The 22,037-nt window shown below is 35.8% G+C and overlaps 1 protein-coding gene across 1 annotated transcript in view; it reads left to right on the top strand.

Annotated features, from left to right (window-relative positions):
* Positions 1–22,037, top strand: part of Arpc1 (Actin-related protein 2/3 complex, subunit 1A) — a 176,216-nt gene that overhangs the window by 103,595 nt on the left and 50,584 nt on the right. Inside the window, exons 2-3 of the mRNA XM_072544938.1 lie at positions 819–891; positions 13,468–14,072. Coding sequence (XP_072401039.1) covers positions 819–891; positions 13,468–14,072 — 678 coding nt within the window. The remainder of the gene's footprint in view (positions 1–818; positions 892–13,467; positions 14,073–22,037) is intronic.

The raw sequence follows: 22,037 nt of genomic DNA, 5'->3' as shown, positions 1-22,037 counted from the left end.
TATAAATATTACCTAACCAACAGAAAAAAAATCAGGTGGTTAGTAATTATTTTTCATGACCTCGTTAATGATACATGTTGAAAAGGGAGACTCTTTGATAAAACCTTGCATTTTGTACTACAAATATTTTTTCGACTAATTTAGATAATCATCTTGAGAATAAACAAGGAAAAAACTCCGTTAGTAAAAATTTTTGAGAATCGTCAAATCAACATAATTCACAGTCATCAACCAAATTGTTGTAAGGACAAAAGTTGAGCGTCTCATCAAAATTAAGCTACTGGCGAAAAATTAGCTTGTTAGTAATAAATGGTGAAAATGGGCCTCGGATCCCGGACTAATGAGACTATCCCAAAATATTAATAAGATTTAGCATTTGTTTCTAATAAATTCCACAGGGTGTTGCAAAATAAGATAAAAAACAACTTTATTTTTACACCCCGTATATAGGTATAACGCTGACATTTCTCAGAATACAGAAGTTAATTAGAATGTTGCCTACAATGTGAAAAAAATCATCGAAATCCAATTAAGGGTTTAGAAGAAAAATAACTTCAAAATCCTGGTACATTTGAGATGTTGCGTTAATTTTGGAAAGTAGTGTATAATTTATAATTTTGTTTATAATAGAGTTTGGAAAAAAATACAAAAACAGGTCGATTTTTATTTTCAAATTGTAATTTTTTGTTGCTATTCAATATTTTGAAACTGCAATCGTCTATTATTAGACTATTAAATAAAATGTAGATCTTAATTTCGGACTTGTTTTCTCGTAAAATTAAATATTTAACTAATATCCTTTTTGTACTCTTGTTTAGATGACTGAACAACATAGATTTGGAAGCATCATTCAACCCATAACATGTCATGCTTGGAATAAAAACAGAACTCGTAAGTATATGCAAATTAATAAAAAAATAGTGTACCTTATGAGTTTTAGAAAAAGCGCTCACACAAGAATGTGTATTTTATCTGAAGGGTACAAACTGGGGAACATTCTTAAATTACGTCGTAGAGAAGCGGGACGAAGGATGGTGGGGGGCATGAGTGCATATCGACGTCGTTTGGTGTATTTCAATTGAATTATTAATCTTAATTAATTATTCTTGTTATGGTACATTAGTAAATATAGTTTTATAGTAATTTAAACAATCCAGAAATAACATTGAATTGTACAATGTATCATCCCTCTTTAATTTGCCTCTTATTATTTTCTCCAATCGTTCATTGGTGATGTCAAAACTGACTATCATATTGTTGGAATTGTAATCTATTTCTGCTAGTTTTTGCAAGAATAGATGTGAGTTTTTGATAAAAGATGTTGTGTTGTGTGCTAAAGGTTGTATTATGTCTAGGAAGAACTTTTAGAGTCTGCTGCAAGGAGAGCCCATGCTGCTGAAAATTGGTCTGAGGGATACATTTTCTTTGTGAATTTTTATAACTCCATATAGGTGTCGTGTCCTGCTGTAGTGTGGTGTTAATGTTCGTATTAATTTGGTAGTCTGTCAGGTATTCCTTAAATTTGTGCAGTGTTTTATACAGTGGCGTAACTAGGGGGCGGGCGGGTCGGTCCACCCCGGGCTTCTGATATGTGGGAGCCTCCAAATTGGCATAACGAAAAAGTTTTTTTGAAACTAATACATGTTGCAGTCACATAAAAAGCTTATTCAAATACGGTATAGCTAGCCTATATACTCATATCTGGTTGCATAAATTTTCGAATAGCAAAACGATTGTTTCTTAACCGCACCATAATTTTTCGAATAAAGAAATTATCAAGCGCATTTCATTTTGTTACAAAGAAACTCTCGTACGCGTGTACACTTACTGTATGGAACAATTATTCTATATCATGATAATTCACTAGGTACCATTAAAACAGTTGTATATTAGCTCTCTTATAACTTTAGACATAGTGGATTACAGTCGAAAACGTTCATTACCTCCGTGATTTAATAAAATTTATTAAAAAGTTATTCTATAAGAATATTAATTTATATCACTAACGCCTTTAGCTTCGCAAGAAAGTAAGTGACAGTCTTAACAAATTTTTAAGTGAAACGCTTACAGGTAAATATTCAAATATAAATTTTATAATATCTATACCGTCAAAAACTTGGGATTTTTCTCAGTTATTTTAAACCTTTTTGGTTTATGGACCTGGTTGATTATCGTCTATATCACCCATCTTATAATTTTGAAAATACCTCGAAAAATTTGTTCGAATTAAAAACTGATGGTATTGTTACGTAAAAATATGAGTCATATTTAAAAACCTGTAAACATGTTTTTATTATTACTAATATGTTATAGATTGTACGAGATAATTCTACCAGCTGGCTTCTATTTACCTGAACGGACCTTCCAGAAAACGGTCGAAACGATGACCCGGATTGACCTTCTAGTATAATCAGGCTGAATTCTCGACTGGCTGTGTTTTGATATATAATAACGGAGCTTTCATGGAAGGGACAGTTGATTTTGAAGACGCGCTCGCGATTTAAATGTTACGTTCGCCTATATAAATTATGTATGATTCGTTAAATAAATTAATATAAGTTATCGTGCTTTTTAATAAATTAAAATAAGAACCTTTTAATAAAGACATTATAAATTGAATAAAGACAGCAGTTAAATAAATTCATTTCATTGGTGTCAAAAGTGAATATAAAATAAATTGTGAAAATGATGACGATTTATGAGCTCACAGTGACGAATTTAAGAAGACATCTCGAAGACAGAGAATTAGCTTCTACCGGAAAAAGGCTGAGTTAGTCCAACGACTAAAGAACGCTTTGCTAGAAGAAGGTCTAGATCCAGAGACTTATATATTTGAAGATGCTGTCCTCTCGTCGATTTCGAAAGTTTCTGGTGATGTAGCCAAAGTTTCTGGTGACATCGCATCATTAGAGAACAAAGTGTCTGGCGATATTTCGAAAGTTTCTGGTGACATCGCATCATTAGAGAACAAAGTTTCTGGCGATATTTCGAAAGTTTCCGGCGACATCGCTTCTTTAGAAAACAAAGTTTCTAATGAGATTTCTTCTCTGGAAAGCAAAGTTTCTGCTAACATCTCTTCGGAAATCTCTAAAGTCACTTCTGAGATGTCTGCCCTGGACGATAGAATATCTTCGTTAAAAAACCAAGTTGCTGCCGATATGTTGGCCTTCGAAGAAAAGATATGGAAAGAAATGGAAAAGAAGCTGGAGGAAACAGGGGCGGCAGAGAGAGGAAACAATCCAATTACAGTAGAGACAAAAGAAGACGAGACGAAATGTAAGTTTGAAATACGGCCGAAATTTGAAGGAAGTGGAGGTTCTGTCCATGTGAAAGTCCCAACTTTCGACGGAAAATCGTCATGGAATAACTACATGAAACAGTTCGAATCAGCTGCAAGAGCGAATGGATGGTCTGAAAAAGAAAAGGCTGTAAACCTGACTATCGCTCTTCGAGGAGATGCCTTAGATGTGCTTCAGACCATAGCCGTAGAAGAGACGGATGATTTCGAACAACTTAAGAAGAGGTTAAATATGCGATATGGCCACGAACATTTGGAGCATGTATATCAGTCGCAGCTTAAAAATCATAGACAGAAGAAAGAGGAGGCTCTTCAAGAATATGAGTTAGATATTGCCAGATTAGTACGATATGCTTATCCAACAGCTCCCGAAGACATGATGGAAAAATTGGCCGTTCAAACGTTTATTGATGGTCTTCGTGATCATGAAATGCAGAGAACACTGCGATTAGCTCGTCACAAAACGCTGGTTGATGTCTTATCCGCCGCCCTCGAATACGAGTCAGCTACGCAGGCCTCTGGCGGGTACAGTAAAGTTAGAACTGTAAAAGAGGAAGGAGATGAAGATAAACTTGACCAGCTCGTTAATATGATAAAAAGCATGACATACAAGAAAACGAAGACCATCAGATGCTGGAATTGTGGCGAAATAGGACACGTACGAAGCTCCTGTAAGCACCCTAGGTACGACGCAAATCAAGAAACTCACCATCAGAAAAACGGGTCAGCCTTAGGGGGGCAGCTTCGACCCAGAACTTTTCCAAAGACCCTCTCATACTAATAGCTTCTTTGAAATGTCGTGAAGATAGTGTATATGTAGATGGAGACATAAATGGTAAAAAGCATACGTTGTTGGTGGATACCGGAGCGACCAGAACCATTATACGCCCGACAGTTATAAACAGCCGAAAGAAACTGTTACCAACGAGGTTGCGACTTCGGACCGCTACAGGTGAAAATGCCAACATTCATGGAGAAATCCAGGTACAATTGGGAATTGGAGCAGAAAAGTTCGTCCATACTGTTATAGTTGCTGACATCGAAGAGGATGTTATATTAGGAATGGACGTAATGAATATGCATGGATTCCAATTGGATTTTAAGAATAAGGTAATCAAAGTTGGCAACGAGGAGGTATTTCTCCATCCACATAATGACAACACTGTGCAAGCAGCCATTACAGAAGATACAATCGTGCCTGCGAGAAGCGAAACGATCATAGTAGCGCGGCTACAGGAAATTGTGGACGAAGGGAGACCTGTTATGATGGAGCCTTGGAACCACGACGATGAGGTTGGCCGTGGAATCATAATTGGAAAGGAATTGGTGACTTCGGCTAAGGAAATTCCTGTGAGACTTATCAATGTCAACGACTACCCAGTGACCATAAAGAAAGAGACAAAAGTAGGAACTTGTGTACCTGTGACATCCATAATCCGTCAGGCGACAACATCTGATAATTCCAACGACAAATTCGACCAAATGGTTGCAGTTGCTGGACAGTCTCTGAATCAGATTGAGAAAAGGAAATTAAGGGAATTTCTTCGACAGTATCGTGATATTTTCGTACCGAAAGGAGGAAAGACGGGAAGAACTACCGTTGTTAAGCATAAAATTGATACTGGTAATGCTAAGCCAATCCGTCAAACAGCTCGACGATTACCACAGGCGAAAAGAGAGGAAGCTGAAACGATTGTTCAGGAAATGAAGAAAGACGGGGTGATAGAACCTTCTACGAGCCCATGGGTCTCTCCGGTGGTCTTGGTTAAGAAGAAAGACGGAACGACGAGGTTCTGTGTGGATTACCGTTTGCTGAACAACGTTACCAAGAAAGATAGTTATCCTCTGCCTCGGATCGACGATACATTGGACACATTGGCTGGAAGTAAATTGTTTTCTACTTTGGATTTGAAGTCTGGATACTGGCAGGTAGAAATGGACCCAGTAGATAAAGAAAAGACAGCCTTCACCACAGGATCTGGATTGTGGCAATTCAACGTTATGCCATTTGGACTCTGTAATGCTCCTGCGACATTTGAGAGGCTTATGGAAAATGTGTTGAGAGGGTTATCTTGGAAAACATGCCTGGTTTATTTAGATGACATAATCGTCTTGGGGGAGACATTCGAAGATCATTTGAGGAATTTAGAAAACGTTTTTAATCGACTTAAAGCTGCCCAATTGATGCTAAACCCCAAGAAGTGCCAGCTATTTCAAGGTAGAGTCAATTATCTGGGTCATATAGTCAGTAAAGAAGGAGTGGCCGTGGATAAGGGAAAAATCGATTCCATTAAGGAATGGCCAAAACCAACTGACAAACATAAAGTGAGAAGTTTTCTTGGACTATGTACTTACTACCGGAGGTTTATTAAGAAGTTTGCAGATATCGCTAAGCCATTAACGCGACTTACGGAGGAAGCAAGAGATTACCGCTGGGATACAGACTGCCAAAATGCCTTTGAGACCTTGAAAAAGCATTTAATAACAGCACCAATTTTAGGGTATCCACTGCCAGAAGGAGAGTTCATCTTAGATACAGATGCAAGTAATGTGGGAATTGGAGGAGTGCTGTCTCAGATTCAAGGAGGACGGGAACGAGTCCTCGGATATTTTAGTAAAGTTCTTTCAAAACCTGAGCGGAATTATTGTGTCACGAGAAGAGAACTTCTAGCAGTAGTAAAATCAGTAGAGCACTTCTATCAATACCTTTATGGTAGGAAGTTTGTAATCCGAACCGACCATGCTGCCCTTAAATGGTTGATGCAGTTTAAGAATCCAGAGGGTCAGATAGCCAGGTGGATCGAACGACTCCAAGAATACGATTTTAAGATTGAGCACCGGGCCGGAGTTAGCCACAGAAACGCTGATTCTCTTTCCAGAAGGCCATGCCCAGCAGAGTGTTCCCACTGCAACAAAACGGAATCCAAGGAAGCAGCAGTGCTAAGAACGACGATTGTCAACGACGACTGGACGCCTACTAAGATAAGGGAAGAACAAGAGAGAGAGATCCAGTTATACAGAAAATCCGAAAATGGAAAGAGGAAATCCGTCGACCACCTTGGCAGGAAATATCAAACCTATGCTCAGTAGTTAAGACGTATTGGGCCCAGTGGGACTCATTTATCATCGAAGATGGCTTGCTCAAACGAGTCCTGGAAAATGATGATGGTTCAGAAAAGAGAAGACAGTTGGTGATCCCAAAGAGCAGAATAGTCGAAGTACTTCGTCAATTACACGACAGTCCATCAGGAGGGCATTTTGGTGTAAAGAAGACCCTTCAGCGAATTCGGGAACGGTTTCATTGGATGAACAGTTCCGACGATGTAAAAGACTGGTGTAAGAAATGTACTATTTGTGCTACGAGTAACGGGCCTTATCGAAAAAGGAGAGCCCCTATGAGACAATATAATGTTGGAAGCCCGTTTGAAAGAATAGCTTTGGACATCGCTGGGCCATTTCCAGAAAGTGAAAATGGAGGCAAGTACATGTTGGTAGTAATGGATTACTTTACTAAGTGGGTCGAGATTTACGCACTTCCAGACCAGAAAGCCGCCACCGTTGCAGATAAGTTGATCCAAGAATATATCAGCAGATTTGGAGTGCCTTTGGAGATCCATAGTGACCAAGGCAGAAACTTCGAAAGCGATCTATTCCAAGGAATATGTGATAGACTAGGCATGAAGAAAACAAGAACCACCGCGTATCATCCGCAATCGGATGGTATGGTAGAACGAATGAATAGGACAGTTGGCAAGTATTTGACAAAGATGGTGTCCGATCTTCAGCGAGACTGGGACCAATACCTTCCGTTCTTCACAATGGCGTACAGATCTGCTGTTAACGAATCAACAGGCCAGACACCAGCCAAAGTCCTATTCGGACGCGAAATGCGACTACCTTGTGATCTAGAGTTTGGGTGTCGACCTGGAGAAGATGTTGCAGGTGAAGATTATGTGATCGAATTACGAAGAAGAATGGACGATCTACATGATGTAATATGTGTTATATAAATGCTATATGTAAAGGTGGCTGAAGTCCTAAGAGGTAATGGTAATGACAGTTACCTGTTAGGACAGTCGTCATCTAGAGGCCAGAGGTGATTGATATACATGTGATGTGTTATGTATTTTCTTGAATAAACAGGTATACTACTAAAGATCTAATCTTTATTTTAAGCCATATCTTACATGGTGTCAGGTCGGGCCGGGGTTTAATCGAGTAGTGAGTTGTGTCTAGAAGAAAAATGGAAAATCAATTTAAACCCCCAGAACCCCTTGTATTAGATGATGGCAATTTGGCGGCAAACTGGAGGAGGTTCTCTCAAAAATTTAACCTCTACATGGACGCCACCGATTTAGAAGATAAGCCTGAGAAAAAGAGACTGGCCACATTCTTAAGTTTACTGGGAGATGATGGATTAGAATTGTTCAACACTTTCACATTTAATGAAGGAGATGATAAAAAGTTGCAACCTGTCTTGGATAAATTTGAAGAGTATTGCTCCCATAAGTCTAACGTAATTTATGAGCGGTTCAAGTTCAACAGCATTGTCCAAAAAGAGGGGCAACATTTTGATAGTTTCGTGACTGAGTTAAAGAAAGCAGTGAAAATAACTGAGTATAAAGATCAGGACGACATGGTTAGAGATAGAATTGTTATTGGAATAAAAGACAAACAAACACAAGAAAGTTTCCTAAGAGAATCCAAGCTGACATTACAAAAGGCTATTACAACATGTAGACTAAGTGAAAGCAGTAAAATTCAAGCAAAAGCGTTTACAGCTGAATCAACAGTAGATGCAGTGAGGTCAAATAGAGGTACATCACAAAAAGTCTGCAGTTATTGCGGGTTCAAACATCGAGGAAGAAAGTGTCCAGCATATGGCAAAACTTGTGCCCGTTGCCAGGGTAGAAACCATTTTGCTGGAGTGTGTAGTAAGAGCACCAATGGTCTGGAGAAAAGAGAGTCGGTGAGCAGGAAGGGAGTACATGAAGTAAAAAACCAACATAGTGGTAGTGAAAGTGATGATAGTGAGTTGTTTATCAATTGTGTCAAAACTGTAGGTTTATTGAAATCTGGAAGTTCTCAGAATGTCTGGAAGCAGAAAGTTCAGGTAAAAAATTGCATAGTAGAATTTAAGTTAGATACTGGTGCAGAAGTAAATGTTTTGCCTCTTGAGTATATTCAAAATCTTGGTATAAAAAAAAATAAATAAAAGTAATGTTACAATAGTTTCTTATGGTAATGATGATTTTAAAATAAAACCTGTTGGAGAAATTATAATTAATTGCAAGGTAGAGACTGCATCTTCAGATATTAAATTTATTGTTGTTGATGTTCAGAACCAAGTACCTTTGTTGGGGTTAGATGCTTGTATTAGTCTCAATCTCATTAAGCGAGTAGGAAGTGTAGATGTAGACTTCAAAACTATGGCTAAAGTTGTAGAGGCATATCCCACAGTTTTTCAGGGGCTTGGACAATTCCCTAATGATTATCACATTTCATTGACAGAAGGTGCAGTTCCTCATGTTCAACCAGTTCGTAGGGTTCCTCATGCATTACATAAGAAATTAAAAGATAAATTAAAACAACTAGAAAATGAGTGTATTATCAGAAAGGTAGAGAAACCCACAGAGTGGTTAAACCCACTTGTAATTGTGGAAAAGAAAAACAAGGATTTAAGGTTGTGCTTAGACCCTAAGTACCTGAACAAAGCTATTAAAAGAGAATACTTTTTGATACCCACAGCAGATGAAATTGCTGCAAAATTGTGTAACAAAGAGTATTTTTCAGTTCTGGATATGAAAGATGGGTACTTTCAAATTAAACTTGATGATCAGAGTGCAGATTATTGTACTTTTGGCACTCCTTTCGGTAGGTATCAATTTTGTCGTTTAACTTTTGGAATATGCTCAGCCCCAGAAGTCTTTCAAAGAAAGAACTATGAAATATTTGGTGACATTGAAGGTGTTGGTCTATATTTTGATGATTTGATTATTACAGGTGCTAATGAAGCAGAGCATGACCAAAACCTTCGCCTTGTACTAGAACGGGCCCTAAAGCACAACCTTAGATTCAATAAGGAAAAAATTCAATTCAAGTTAAGTAGTGTTAAATTTTTAGGTCAGATTTATTCCAAACAAGGTGTTGAATTAAATCAAGTATATGTAAAACCTATTCTAGAAATGCCAACACCTGATAATAAATCTGATCTGATGAGACTATTGGGGATGGCAAAGTTTTTGGGCAAATTTGTACCTAACATGTCAAAAGTCACAGCCCCATTAAGAGAACTAACAAAATTAGATGTCCCTTGGCACTGGACTGGTATTCATGATAAATCTTTGTTTCAATTAAAACATTTGCTAACAGCATCACCAGTGCTAACATTTTTTGACCCATCTAAAAAAATAGAAATTGAAACTGATGCCAGTAAAGATGGGTTAGGCGCTTGTTTGCTGCAAGGTGGCCATCCAGTGGCCTTTGCATCTAGGAGCTTAAGCACAACTGAGCAAAAATATGCTCAGATTGAGAAAGAAATGTTAGGAATAGTTTTTGCTTTTCAAAAATTTCATTATTTTGTGTATGGTCACAATGTGCTTGTTAGTTGTGATCACAAACCTCTAGAATCAATAATTCGTAAAGATATATGTGCATTATCTCCACGTTTGCAAAGAATGCGTTTACGGCTATTGCATTATGACTTAAATGTAGTATATAAACCTGGAAAGTATCTGTATATTGCAGATACATTATCTCGGGCATTTTTACAAGAAGGAGGTCTGAAGTCAGATGCTGAATTTCAGTTTGCAGTTCATGCTGTAGTAAATAATGTTTCTATGTCTGATACTAGAAAATCAGAGTTTAGAATAGAAACCCAAAAAGATGAGCAATTGCAAACTGTTATAAACCTGTGCATACAGGGATGGCCAGAGAACAAGCGTGATGTTCCACAGATAGTTAATTTTATAGATAGATAATAATTTTTTTAAGCTCAGAGACAACTTATGTGTCTGTGATAACTTGTTATTTTATGGGAATAAAATTGTTGCTCCTAAAAGCTTAAGATCTGAAATGTTAAGGCTGGTACATGAGGGTCATATTGGCATTGAAAAATCAAAAGCTAGAGCCAGGCAAATTTTTTACTGGCCAGGAATGAGCTCTGATATAGAGACTTATATAAAAAGATGTAAATCTTGTGAAAAGTTTAGATCGAAACAACAAAGGGAAACATTATGTCCATACCCTTTACCAGAATATCCATGGGAAAGAATTGGCATTGACATTTTCACATGTTATGGTACAAGTTATCTAGTAGCTTATGATTCTTTTTCAAATTGGATAGAGCTTCACTCTATAAAAGACAAATCTGTTTTTTCTGTCATTAAAGTTTTAAAGTCAATGCTGGCTATACATGGTTCACCAGCTTATATATGCTGTGATAATGTCCCTTTCAATAGCTATCATTTTAAAAACTTTACTACAGAATGGAATTTTCAAATTAAGTTTAGAAGTCCCAATTATCCTCGGTCAAATGGGCTTGCTGAGAAAGGTGTAGCAATTGCTAAGAGTATTGTTAAAAAGTCTATTGATGATAGGTCTGATGTTGAATCAGCATTATTACAATATAGGAATTCACCCCTTAAACACATTGGTTATACTCCTTCACAGCTCTTAATGAGTAGACACTGTAGAACTAAATTACCTATTGATTAAGATATGTTAAAACCAGCTTTATGCATAAATGTGAAAGGAAAATTAAGTAAAAGGAGAAATGTGTATGTCAGAGACTATAACTAAGGTGTTAAGGATTTAGAGTCGTTAGAACCTGAGACAGATGTTGTTATGTACAATCAATGTCAAAAGAGGTGGGAACCAGCCCAAATAGTATCGCAGCATGAAGCCCCAAGGTCTTATATCTTGAGAGATGAGCATAATTATATTGTCCGTCGCAATAGAGTAGATATTAGAGAATCCCTAAATAGATTTAAGTCACAACCAACTATAATACTTACGAATACAAGTGATGTAGATTTAGATCAAGAACCCTCATCCTCTACACAGACAACAGAGGCAGAGTTGCCCACCTCTACTGACATACAAAATAATGTCACTGAACAAGCAGATAATTATAGAACTAAATCAGGTAGAGTTGTTAAACCACCTTTAAAACTGAATTTGTAAAAAGGGGGAGATGTAATATGTGTTATATAAATGCTATATGTAAAGGTGGCTGAAGTCCTAAGAGGTAATGGTAATGACAGTTACCTGTTAGGACAGTCGTCATCTAGAGGCCAGAGGTGATTGATATACATGTGATGTGTTATGTATTTTCTTGAATAAACAGGTATACTACTAAAGATCTAATCTTTATTTTAAGCCATATCTTACACATGAGTTGGTCCGTTCCCACCTTCAGATCGCTATCAACAGAATGAAGAAACGGTACGATACACAAGCCGAAAAGGGTTGCTTTAAGAAGAACGACAAAGTATGGCTGTATAATCCCAAGAAACGAAAAGATTGTTCTCCCAAATTGCAGCAGTTTTGGGAAGGTCCATACCTCATCATGGAGAAGATCAACGATGTCATCTACCGAATAAGCAGGATTCCGAGGGGAAAGCCGATGATAGTACACCATAACCGGCTGGCGTCTTTCGAAGGTGACCACGACGTAGATGAAGAAGTGGAAGTAAACCAAGTCCAAGATGTGTCTGACCTCACGTTTGAGGAATTCATGGGTGCCTATGGAGGTACCGGTAAAGCAAGACATGGTGTTACCACTGAAGAAAAGCAAGATCTACTCGCGCTCCCCGATGACTACTCGCTGGCTCTTACCATCCCGGCCAGTATCAAAGACGCACCAGGGTTGGCATCCGTCTTTCGAAGGAAGTTTGGTCGAGTTGCAGAACCTCAATGCCAAGTGCCAGCTCCCGGTAAAACCTTGAAACTCCAAGATGCATCACGTTACCTTTTCTACCTGGTAACAAAAGACACTGCCCGTGACCAACCTACCTACCGAGATGTATGGGAAGCCTTACTTCAATTGAGAGAGCACGTACTAGAGTCCGACGTGCAAAAGTTAGCCATGCCAAAGTTGGAGTGCCGCCAATTAGATTGGAGGGTTATCCGAAATATGGTGGAGGTGATCTTTAAAGACACCGATGTCCAGGTGTTAGTCTGTTGCAATCCGCATAGTTACTGGTGCGGAGAGAAAACCGTCCCTTGTCATTTTTATACAACTGGAAGTTGTAAAAGAGGGTCCAGTTGCCGATACCAGCATACCGTTCCAGTTCTAGTCCCGACAAGGTTCCAGGAGGAACCATCTTTTGAGAGGGGGGCAATGTTACGTAAAAATATGAGTCATATTTAAAAACCTGTAAACATGTTTTTATTCACTAATATGTTGTAGATTGTAGGAGATAATTCTACCAGCTGGCTTCTATTTACCTGAACGGACCTTCCAGAAAACGGTCGGAACGATAACCCGGATTGACCTTCTAGTATAATCAGGCTGAATTCTCGACCGGCTGTGTTTTGATATATAATAACGGAGCTTTCATGGAAGGGACAGTTGATTTTGAAGACGCGCTCGCGATTTAAATGTTACGTTCGCCTATATAAATTATGTGTGATTCGTTAAATAAATTAATATAAGTTATCGTGCTTTTTAATAAATTAAAATAAGAACCTTTTAATAAAGACATTATAAATTGAATAAAGACAGCAGTTAAATAAATTCATTTCAGTATTATAACTTAAAACATATCTTTGATCATAAGCGTACTACACCACGTGTACTTCACACCGACTGCGTTTTGAATACTGGTTGATTAAATTCAAACGGTCTTCTTACCAAATGACGGCGTGCGCACCAGGCAAGTGGCAACAGGCCATAGCACCGCCAAATGGTGTCATGCGTATTGAATATGTTAATAAGTTTCAGATATCATACGAGGGTCATTGACACAATAAATTTCATTACTGCTATGAGACAATGAAATGTGAATGATAATGTCAGTGGTTTGCCAATAAAATCTGTTTAATTCTCACATGTTTTGCCATATATGAACAATGCTAACAACGGTTATATGACGTGAATTGAGAATTATTTTAATTTAAGTGTATATGAGATTTTTTGTCTAGCAATGTACTATATCTATTTTCAGAAATTGCTCTATCTCCAAATAATCATGAAGTACATATTTACCAGCGGAGTGCTGCCGAATGGAAACTTCTGGATACCTTGAACCAACATGACTTACGTGTAATGGGAATCGACTGGGCTCCAAATACCAATAGAATCGTAACTTGTGCTGCAGACCGCAATGCGTACGTTTGGACTCAAGATAAAGATAATAAGTGGAAGCCGACATTGGTACTGTTAAGAATAAATAGAGCAGCCACGTGTGTGAAGTGGTCTCCAGATGAAAATAAATTTGCTGTGGGATCAGGGGCTCGCTTAATCTCCGTGTGTTATTTCGAGTCAGAAAATGATTGGTGGGTATCAAAGCACATCAAGAAACCTATCAGATCTACAGTGACTTGCCTGGATTGGCATCCTAACAATGTACTACTTGCAGCCGGATCTTCTGATTTCAAAGTCAGAGTTTTTTCTGCTTACATTAAGGATATTGAAAAGACTCCCGAGCCGACTGCATGGGGTTCAAAAATGCCTCTGGGGCAGTTAATGGTTGAATTTGTTAATTCCAATGCTGGAGGAGGTTGGGTTCACAGCCTTAGCTTTTCTCCCGATGGAAACAAAATTTGTTGGGTAAGAATATTTATTAAATTTATTCTTCAACTTCTTTTTAATTACTTTTATTGAAACAGTAATAATACTACAACACTTGTTATACATTTTAACTAAATGACAACTATTCAAAAACTCATTACAGATCTTACGAAATATTTCATGATTTTTCGATGACATCTTAAACATTCTAGATTTTTAATACTTCTTCCTTTTTGTCACGGGACTTTTTCTATATGGTTTAAATCTTACGGAACTGTCGTAACAATATTATTTGATTTTTACAAAAACGTGCGACGGCGTAGTAATAGAGTAACGGCTACGGCGTAATAATAGAGTAACGGCGACAAAACCTTTTTTGATACATGGGTTCACATCATTAGTCTTAAACTGCATAGAATATATTAATTTAATATCTGAAAAATATATTATTCGTTTGGGATTTTTACAAAAACATGCATCTGCGTATGAATAGAGCAAAAGAATCCTTTTTTATAGTGAGGCTACATTGTAGGCTATTATTTATTATGTATTTTAGATAGGAACTACAACGTTAAAGGGGATTTATTGTTTCATATGGTCAATGGACTCCCAAATATAAAAAAAACCTCGGAATGCTACCATATATAAAGGGGTGCGTTTTTGAGAATGTAGTGAATTTATACCTATGGACTAGGGTGCATTTGGGTGCAATTATATGCACTTTTTGTATATATATATATATATATATATATATATATATATATATATATATATATATATATATATATATATATATCTACAGAAGTTCAAAATTAAATTTCCTATCGGAATGTCACCTTTTAAAGTCAAAAAAATATTTAAAGTTAAGAACATATTTTTTTAATAAAATATATTAAAACAACGAAGCAAAAAAATAGGAACACACGCGATTTTTCTTTTATGCACCATAACTTTCTTCCTCGTGAAAGCTCCAATCTTCATCTTTAAAAGTCATTTTAATTTTCGTCACTAGGACATTATGATAAAAAAACTATCTTAATTCTTACCGTCGAGTTGATACAAATTTTATTTAAAAAATTGATTTCGCACGCGTAACATATTTAAAATCGTCGGTCCGTCGCTTCAAGCGTCGTTTCTGAGAGAACTGTTCATTTTGCAGAAAAAGTTGTAATAAACATTTTTGTTCAAAAGTTCTCAGCTACATTTCTTGTTTAGAATATCTTTTCTTCGGCGTACATATTCTTGGAAAATCGATGTTTTTCGTTTCCCTCACCTAGAAGGGGCCGTTTTAGGAATAATGCGTAGGAGTGGCAAACTTTTTTGCATCTTTTTTGGGGTCTCAAAAATTCAGCTTGTTCGTATGGTTTTAGAGGTTCGGTAGCATTTTCGTATCTGACGACTGCGACGGGAGTATTATTTCTTTGTACATTTAGGTATATACAAATAGTTTCAAGCATCTCAATTTGACGAACCATATCTTAGTTGCCGTTAGTCCTAGAATATTTTACAATAGACTATCTTAAAGTACACCTAATAAGCTTTCTTTTTTATTTAGTAATGCATGCAAGAAAAAAAAGTTATAATGAGAAATTAAAAAAAATAGCCGTAAAACTTCGTATAGCAAAAATCGTTAAAAGTAGAAAACTTTGAAGAGCCGTATCTTATTTAAAATTAGTTCTAGAACCTTCTAGTATAGACCATTTTCAAGGTAATTGATTTTTCTTTCAATTAAATGTACCACTGCAAATACTGAGTAGAAAAATATTATAGAACAATGTTTGCGAAAAAATAGGGAAAATGGTGTGACCGGCTAACTTTGAAAAATCGTCTCTGGGATACTGTAAATCCTAATAATTACCAAACGTAAAAAGAAAAATTGAGTGTGTTCCTGTTTTTTTTTTTATTCGTTTTATTCTTTTTTGGATATATTTTTTGGCTTTAAAAGGTGACATTTTGATAGGAAATTTAATTTTCAGCAACTTTTCTGTTGATGTATATGTACGAAAACTGCATAGAATTCACCCAAATGCACCCTAGTGCATAGGGACAAAGTCACCACTTTTTCAAAAACGCACCTCTTTAAATGCTAGTACTCTGCGGTTCAGGGTAACAGGATCAATAACCTGTTTGACTAACTACACAGAATATCAAATTCTAATAACTCAGTCCTCGTTAACCTTTTCAGATAAAGACAATTTTTAAATTCTGTTTCACTAAAGAATATTTCATCATTAGTTGGCGCTACAGCCCCTCGTGAGCCCTTGTACAGTAAGGGTATAAACCCTTACATTGTAATGTTATATTGAATATCTTAAATCATATATGTTGTCAAAAGTGGGTCATGACACGAGCAGTTATTTTTTTATTACAAACACTTATTTTTTATACACACGTGTTTTATACACACGTAGATTCAAAGGGTAACCCTGAGAATATATAAAACGTGAAAGAGAGTTATTATTGTATATTTATTGTTCGAGATATGTACATAACGTAACACGACTCCTCGTAGACCCGTAATAATGTACGTGTATAAATTTAAATAATCCAATCTCCGTTCGAATTTTTTCTGGGTAATATATGATCAGACAAATACATGTCGACTTCTTTTATAGCTCTCGATACAGGTGTACGTTTAGATGAGTCCGATTAATTCATCAAAAATACACCATGAACTTAAGTTATCTTTATCGGTTTCTTTTTCTTGTACTGGTTGATTTTCAATAGTACAATCTTCTTTTTCTTTAATTATAGAAGTAACCAGCTTCTTAACTCTTTACAGTACAAGAAAAAGAAACCGATAAAGATGACTTAAGTGGTGTATTTTTTATGAATGAATTGGATATGACTCATCTAAACGTATACCTGTATCGAGAGCTATATAAGAAGTCGACATGTAGTTGCCTGATGATATATTACCCAGAAAAAATTGGAACGGAGATTGGAACTGTCCATTACAGTGGTGGAAAAACCATCGCCATGTATATCCTAACTTAACCACTATATTCATAAAATATTGTAATATTGTAGCCATTTGTTCCTTGTGTTTCTGGTTTAATTTTAAATAAAAGAAGAACACGGTTAACAACAAGTAGAGTGGAAAAACCTATGTTTGTAAATGTCGATTTAGACGACTTGCGATTTAATAATAATGTGTAATGTAAATATGTAAATACTATTTACTATTTGTATTGTTTAATTTATTTTCAAGTTATAATAAATATATCCTTCGTTAGTTGCTTTCACTTCAATACATAAACACATAAACGATAATAGCCAATATGTTTGTTTATGTACTCTCCTACTTGAAACTACTGTTAAACAATCAGCTAGTTTGAGAATAATTTAACTAGTTACTTGTTTACGAAAAACGGTTCAGTTGCGTTAACTATAAAAACGCCAACGACCCACTTCTACTCGTTACCACAGTTTGAAAATCAAAGTGTCTGGTTGAACAATAACTCATTTAAATAATTGAAAGACGAAGGACCACCAGCGAGGGCTGGAATGAAAAATAGATTAAACACTACCTTATATTTAATACTAAGATTAAATAGCACTTTTTGATATCTGTCTGAAAACACTGTGATATGGGATATTTCACTACACTTTTCACTGGGGCTATTTTCACTACTACATATTATTACAAGTAGAATTGCTTAGCGAAATGTCGTTTCTATGTTCAAAGCGAACTACTGGCAACACCGCTGGTTTAAATAAATGAACTGTTTATATGAAAATTATAACTGCAGTTTTAGCAAACACTGATTAATATAAACGATTGACTTGATAATATTTATGAATAATAATGCGATGCGAACTACTTAGTTACAAATATAATATATTAATAAGCGAAGCGAGTATTTTGCGAGCTAGCGAATTCAGCTTACGTGATTTGCGACCGACTTTGGTAATAGCTTTTTTGACTGATAATATTCAAATTTGTAGACAGGTAGCGGAGGGTTCTTACCCCAAGAAGTACCGTTAAATATCTTCCTTTATTCCTTTTAAGAATTCAGTGTCCTTACTTTGACACCGCGACGTTGCAAAATAATTTTGTATGAAGCTTTTTTTTGTTTCGTCATAATGCAGTTTATTATTTTTATTGGGAATAAGGCACAATGTGACTTTAAAATAAGGTTATTTTGATGTTTAGATTTCCAATTCGGAAATCGTACTTAAAATACGAAACATGAATAAATTTTATTTATATAAAACGATTTTCGGAGTGGAAATCAAAATGTTAAATTACAGTTATTGTAAAGTAAAATTGTGGAATATTACTAATAAAAAATAGTAAGCTGCCATTTAAATCAATTCGCCCAAATTTGATTATCCTAGAACATTGTTCAAATGCTAAAAAGACAACAGGTCAAATGAAACCAATAAGTTTGGCAACGTTGAACTTCCCCTTTTTATTATTTCCACAAATGCATTTTCGAAGATATAAAGGGCGGACCTAATATACCTCTCTCTTTTTAAACAGGTGTTTCTTACTCCATCTCACGTAAGGTCCATACCGACCATAAACTTTTACCTATACTATATATATATATATATATATATATATATATATATATATATATATATATATATATATATATATATATATATATATATTAAGATTCCAAATTTTAAACAAAATAAATATCACCGGCAGTAAAATAATCGAAAACACCCTGTAAATAGAAATATATTTTTTGTAATGATACACCAGTTACGGGAAAAGAAAGTTAGTGGTTTTCTAAATTTAGTGAATAATAGTTAATTTAGAGGCTTTCTGGGAAAAATGGACAATAGTAATTTTGTAAACAATTTCGATGAAGTGTACGGCCCGATGTATTAAGTAGGATTTTTGGTGAATCATATTATTTTGTTCTTTTCATAAATATAGAAATCCAAGGCCTTTTAAGTAAACTGTTTGTTGTGTTTAATACGTCGGGTAATTTTTGGAAAAACCAAAAAATGAATTGACACAAATAAGTTGGAGAAGCGTTTGAGAGGGGCTGAGTTTCGGATTGGTTAGGAAGGAGAAAAAAAGTAGGGGAATGGGGGTTGGAAAGAAAGAGAATTTTTGTTCAAAAGTGGTGTTTTTTGGTGTTTGTGATGAAAATAATATGCAAATGTGGTAAGCAGAAACGAAGCCAAAAAGAACGATAGTAATTACTGTAAGTAGAAACAGATATCTTTTCTTGGTATGAGAGGAAGCAGATTGTATCTTGGAGTTAGGAGCTTGGAGTAAAGAGTTTGAGCAGAGATTACGGCTGTTTTCATAAACTGTTTTAGTTTATCAACCACATTAGACAGTACATAGAGCAGGCATACTTGGAGAATCAGGAAAGGACGTGCGATCTATTCAGGTCACAATGAAAGCAGCATTAAGTGGTGTCAGCAATTTTTGGAAACAAAAAAGTTTTAGGTTGTTTATTTGTTTTACAGAGACATTCGACTACAACCATATATTAAGATTTGTGTTGATTATTTGTGTTTTAAAATTGTTTCTTATTAGAGAAGTCAAGTAATGAATAAATTTTGATTTTGTTTTTGATTTAAAAAAAATTAAAATAAAAGGTCTTTGATTTGGACATAATTATATCTAATGTTTATTAATAATTAGTGGATGTTTGATTTGATGGATGAGTGATTTAATTTTTTTTTGAATTATCGTGTATGGTATAAATTTATATGATTATCGTAATCTTTAATAGTGATATATGTTAAAAATAAATAACCTTTGTTTTTACGTTTATAATTGTTGTCTATAAATTCATTTTCCTATTGTTTGTCTTGTTTCCTAAATGACAACTATCCAGTACTTTGAAGCCGCGTTTATTGTTTTTAAGAGTCCTGAGATATATTATTGAGTTTTGATTTGTTTTATAAGATAAGCGTAAGTAGAGATCAGATCCTGATAAAGAAAAAATCAATTACATTTGAGCAAATCATAACAATATATATATATATATATATATATATATATATATATATATATATATATATATATATATATATATATATATATATATATATATACAGGGTGTCCCGGAAAATAGTGCGTTCCTTAAAGGTATGGGCTGAGTGTAGCATTTAAAACAAAAAAGTCTTATAATATTTTTTTATAAAGTCAACCGTTTTCAAAAAAAAAATATATATTAAATTTAATCCATTTGATTAGTGTCCACAGAAAAGCAAATACATCCGGCAACGTTGCGCTCCAAAAGGTATGGGCAGATTGCGATAGTTTAATTTATTTTGATACAGAAAAGGTACATTATTTGTAAACAGTTGTAATTACCCGTAGCTCAAGAATAAATAGTATTGTCATGTTTTCGATTCGCAAGTATCACGATATGTTAATTACGTACGGTGAAGCCCACTGTGACAGTAATAGGGCTGTTAGACTTTATGTTGAACGCTATCCCGAACGACGACATCCTAATGCCCGAAGTTTTGTGAACGTGTCCCAAAGGTTATTAGAGACGGGTTGTGTGATACTTAAAAAAACTAGCGGTAGAATACGAAGTAACCGTAGACTAAATGCAGAAGATGTGATTTTGGATATAGTCAGTAATAATCCAAGAGTAAGTACTCGATCTGTGGCTAGAATTGTTGGCATTTCAAAAAAGTTCACAAGACATTTATGGCACAACTGTTACATCCTTACCATTACCAACGAGTGCAAGATTTACACCAAGGCGATTTACCTCGAAGATTAAGATTTTGTAGATGGTTTCAAAACAAAATCGCCAGAGAACCCGAATTTCCGTGCAAAGTGTTGTGTGCAGATGAAGCTTGTTTTACGAGAAATGGTGTGTTTAATTTTCACAATTGTCACGTGTGGAGTGATGAAAACCCGTATGCTATACGTAGGACAAATTTTCAAAAACAATTTAGTATAAATTTATGGGCTGGGATTATTGGTAATCGTCTGATTGGACCGTACGAACTTCCCAGAAGATTGAATGGAGAATCCTATTTAAATTTTTTGCAGCGTGTTCTACCGATACTTCTTGAAGACGTTCCGTTACAAATACGCTCTGAAATGTGGTTTCTTTATGACGGGGCTCCAGCACATTTTACGAGACATGTTAAGATAAAGTGCCCAAAATCCGCCCCATGTCCTAATTTCGTCCCCCACTGTAACTTCTACGAACAGTACTGCAACCTTGCGAGAGAATTAGGAAACTCTTCAAAACGATGCAGTGTACTACTGGCAGTGACGTAGGATTCTTGGTTCTGTTCACTTAAATCAAATCAAATCTGACCGCACACCAGAGGAATGTGTGAAATTAAAATTTGAAAGGAAGCCAGTTTTTACAGATGACCTCGAGAAAAGTCTTGTCGAACACTGTCTGGATATGGAGCAGCATTATTATGCACTGACTATTTCTGACCTGAGGCGATTGGCTTACCAGCTAGCCATTTTAAACCAAGTACCTCATCCTTGAATGAATCAAAGGCTGCTGGCAACAACTGGGTTAGACTGTTTTTCAAACGCCATCCAGAGCTTTCCCACAGACGACCACAGAACTTGTCAATGGCTAGAGCTAAAGGATTTACAAAAGAAAATGTTGACAAATATTTCTCTATCCTGAAACCTGAACTCGAGAAAATAAACTTTGACCACTTAAAAATATTTAATGTAGACAAAACAGGGAAATCTGTAGTCCAGCACAAAGCTACTAGAGTAGTAACCTGTAAGGCGAAAAAGCAAATGCATAAACTTTCATCTGCTGAACGTGGATCCACAACCACAGACATAACCTGTATGTCAGCAGCAGGCCAGTATATTCCACACTTGTTAATATTTCCACTTAAAAGGTGGCAGGAAGAACTGCTTGACACAGCTCCTCCAGGGTCAATAGGCGGATGTTCAGATTCAGGTTGGGTAACTGGTCCATTGTTTCTTAAGTGGTTTAAACACTTCAGTTTTTTGAATGAATGAACACATGATTTTATTGCTAGACAACTTAAACAGCAAGAGGTGCCTACCAATAGACGGGA

This window comes from Diabrotica undecimpunctata, chromosome 1, assembly GCF_040954645.1.
Source record: "Diabrotica undecimpunctata isolate CICGRU chromosome 1, icDiaUnde3, whole genome shotgun sequence".
In the NCBI taxonomy this organism is placed as follows: Eukaryota; Metazoa; Arthropoda; class Insecta; order Coleoptera; family Chrysomelidae; genus Diabrotica; species Diabrotica undecimpunctata.
Note: the sequence above shows the minus strand (reverse complement) of the source record. Positions and strands in the feature narration are given on the sequence as shown.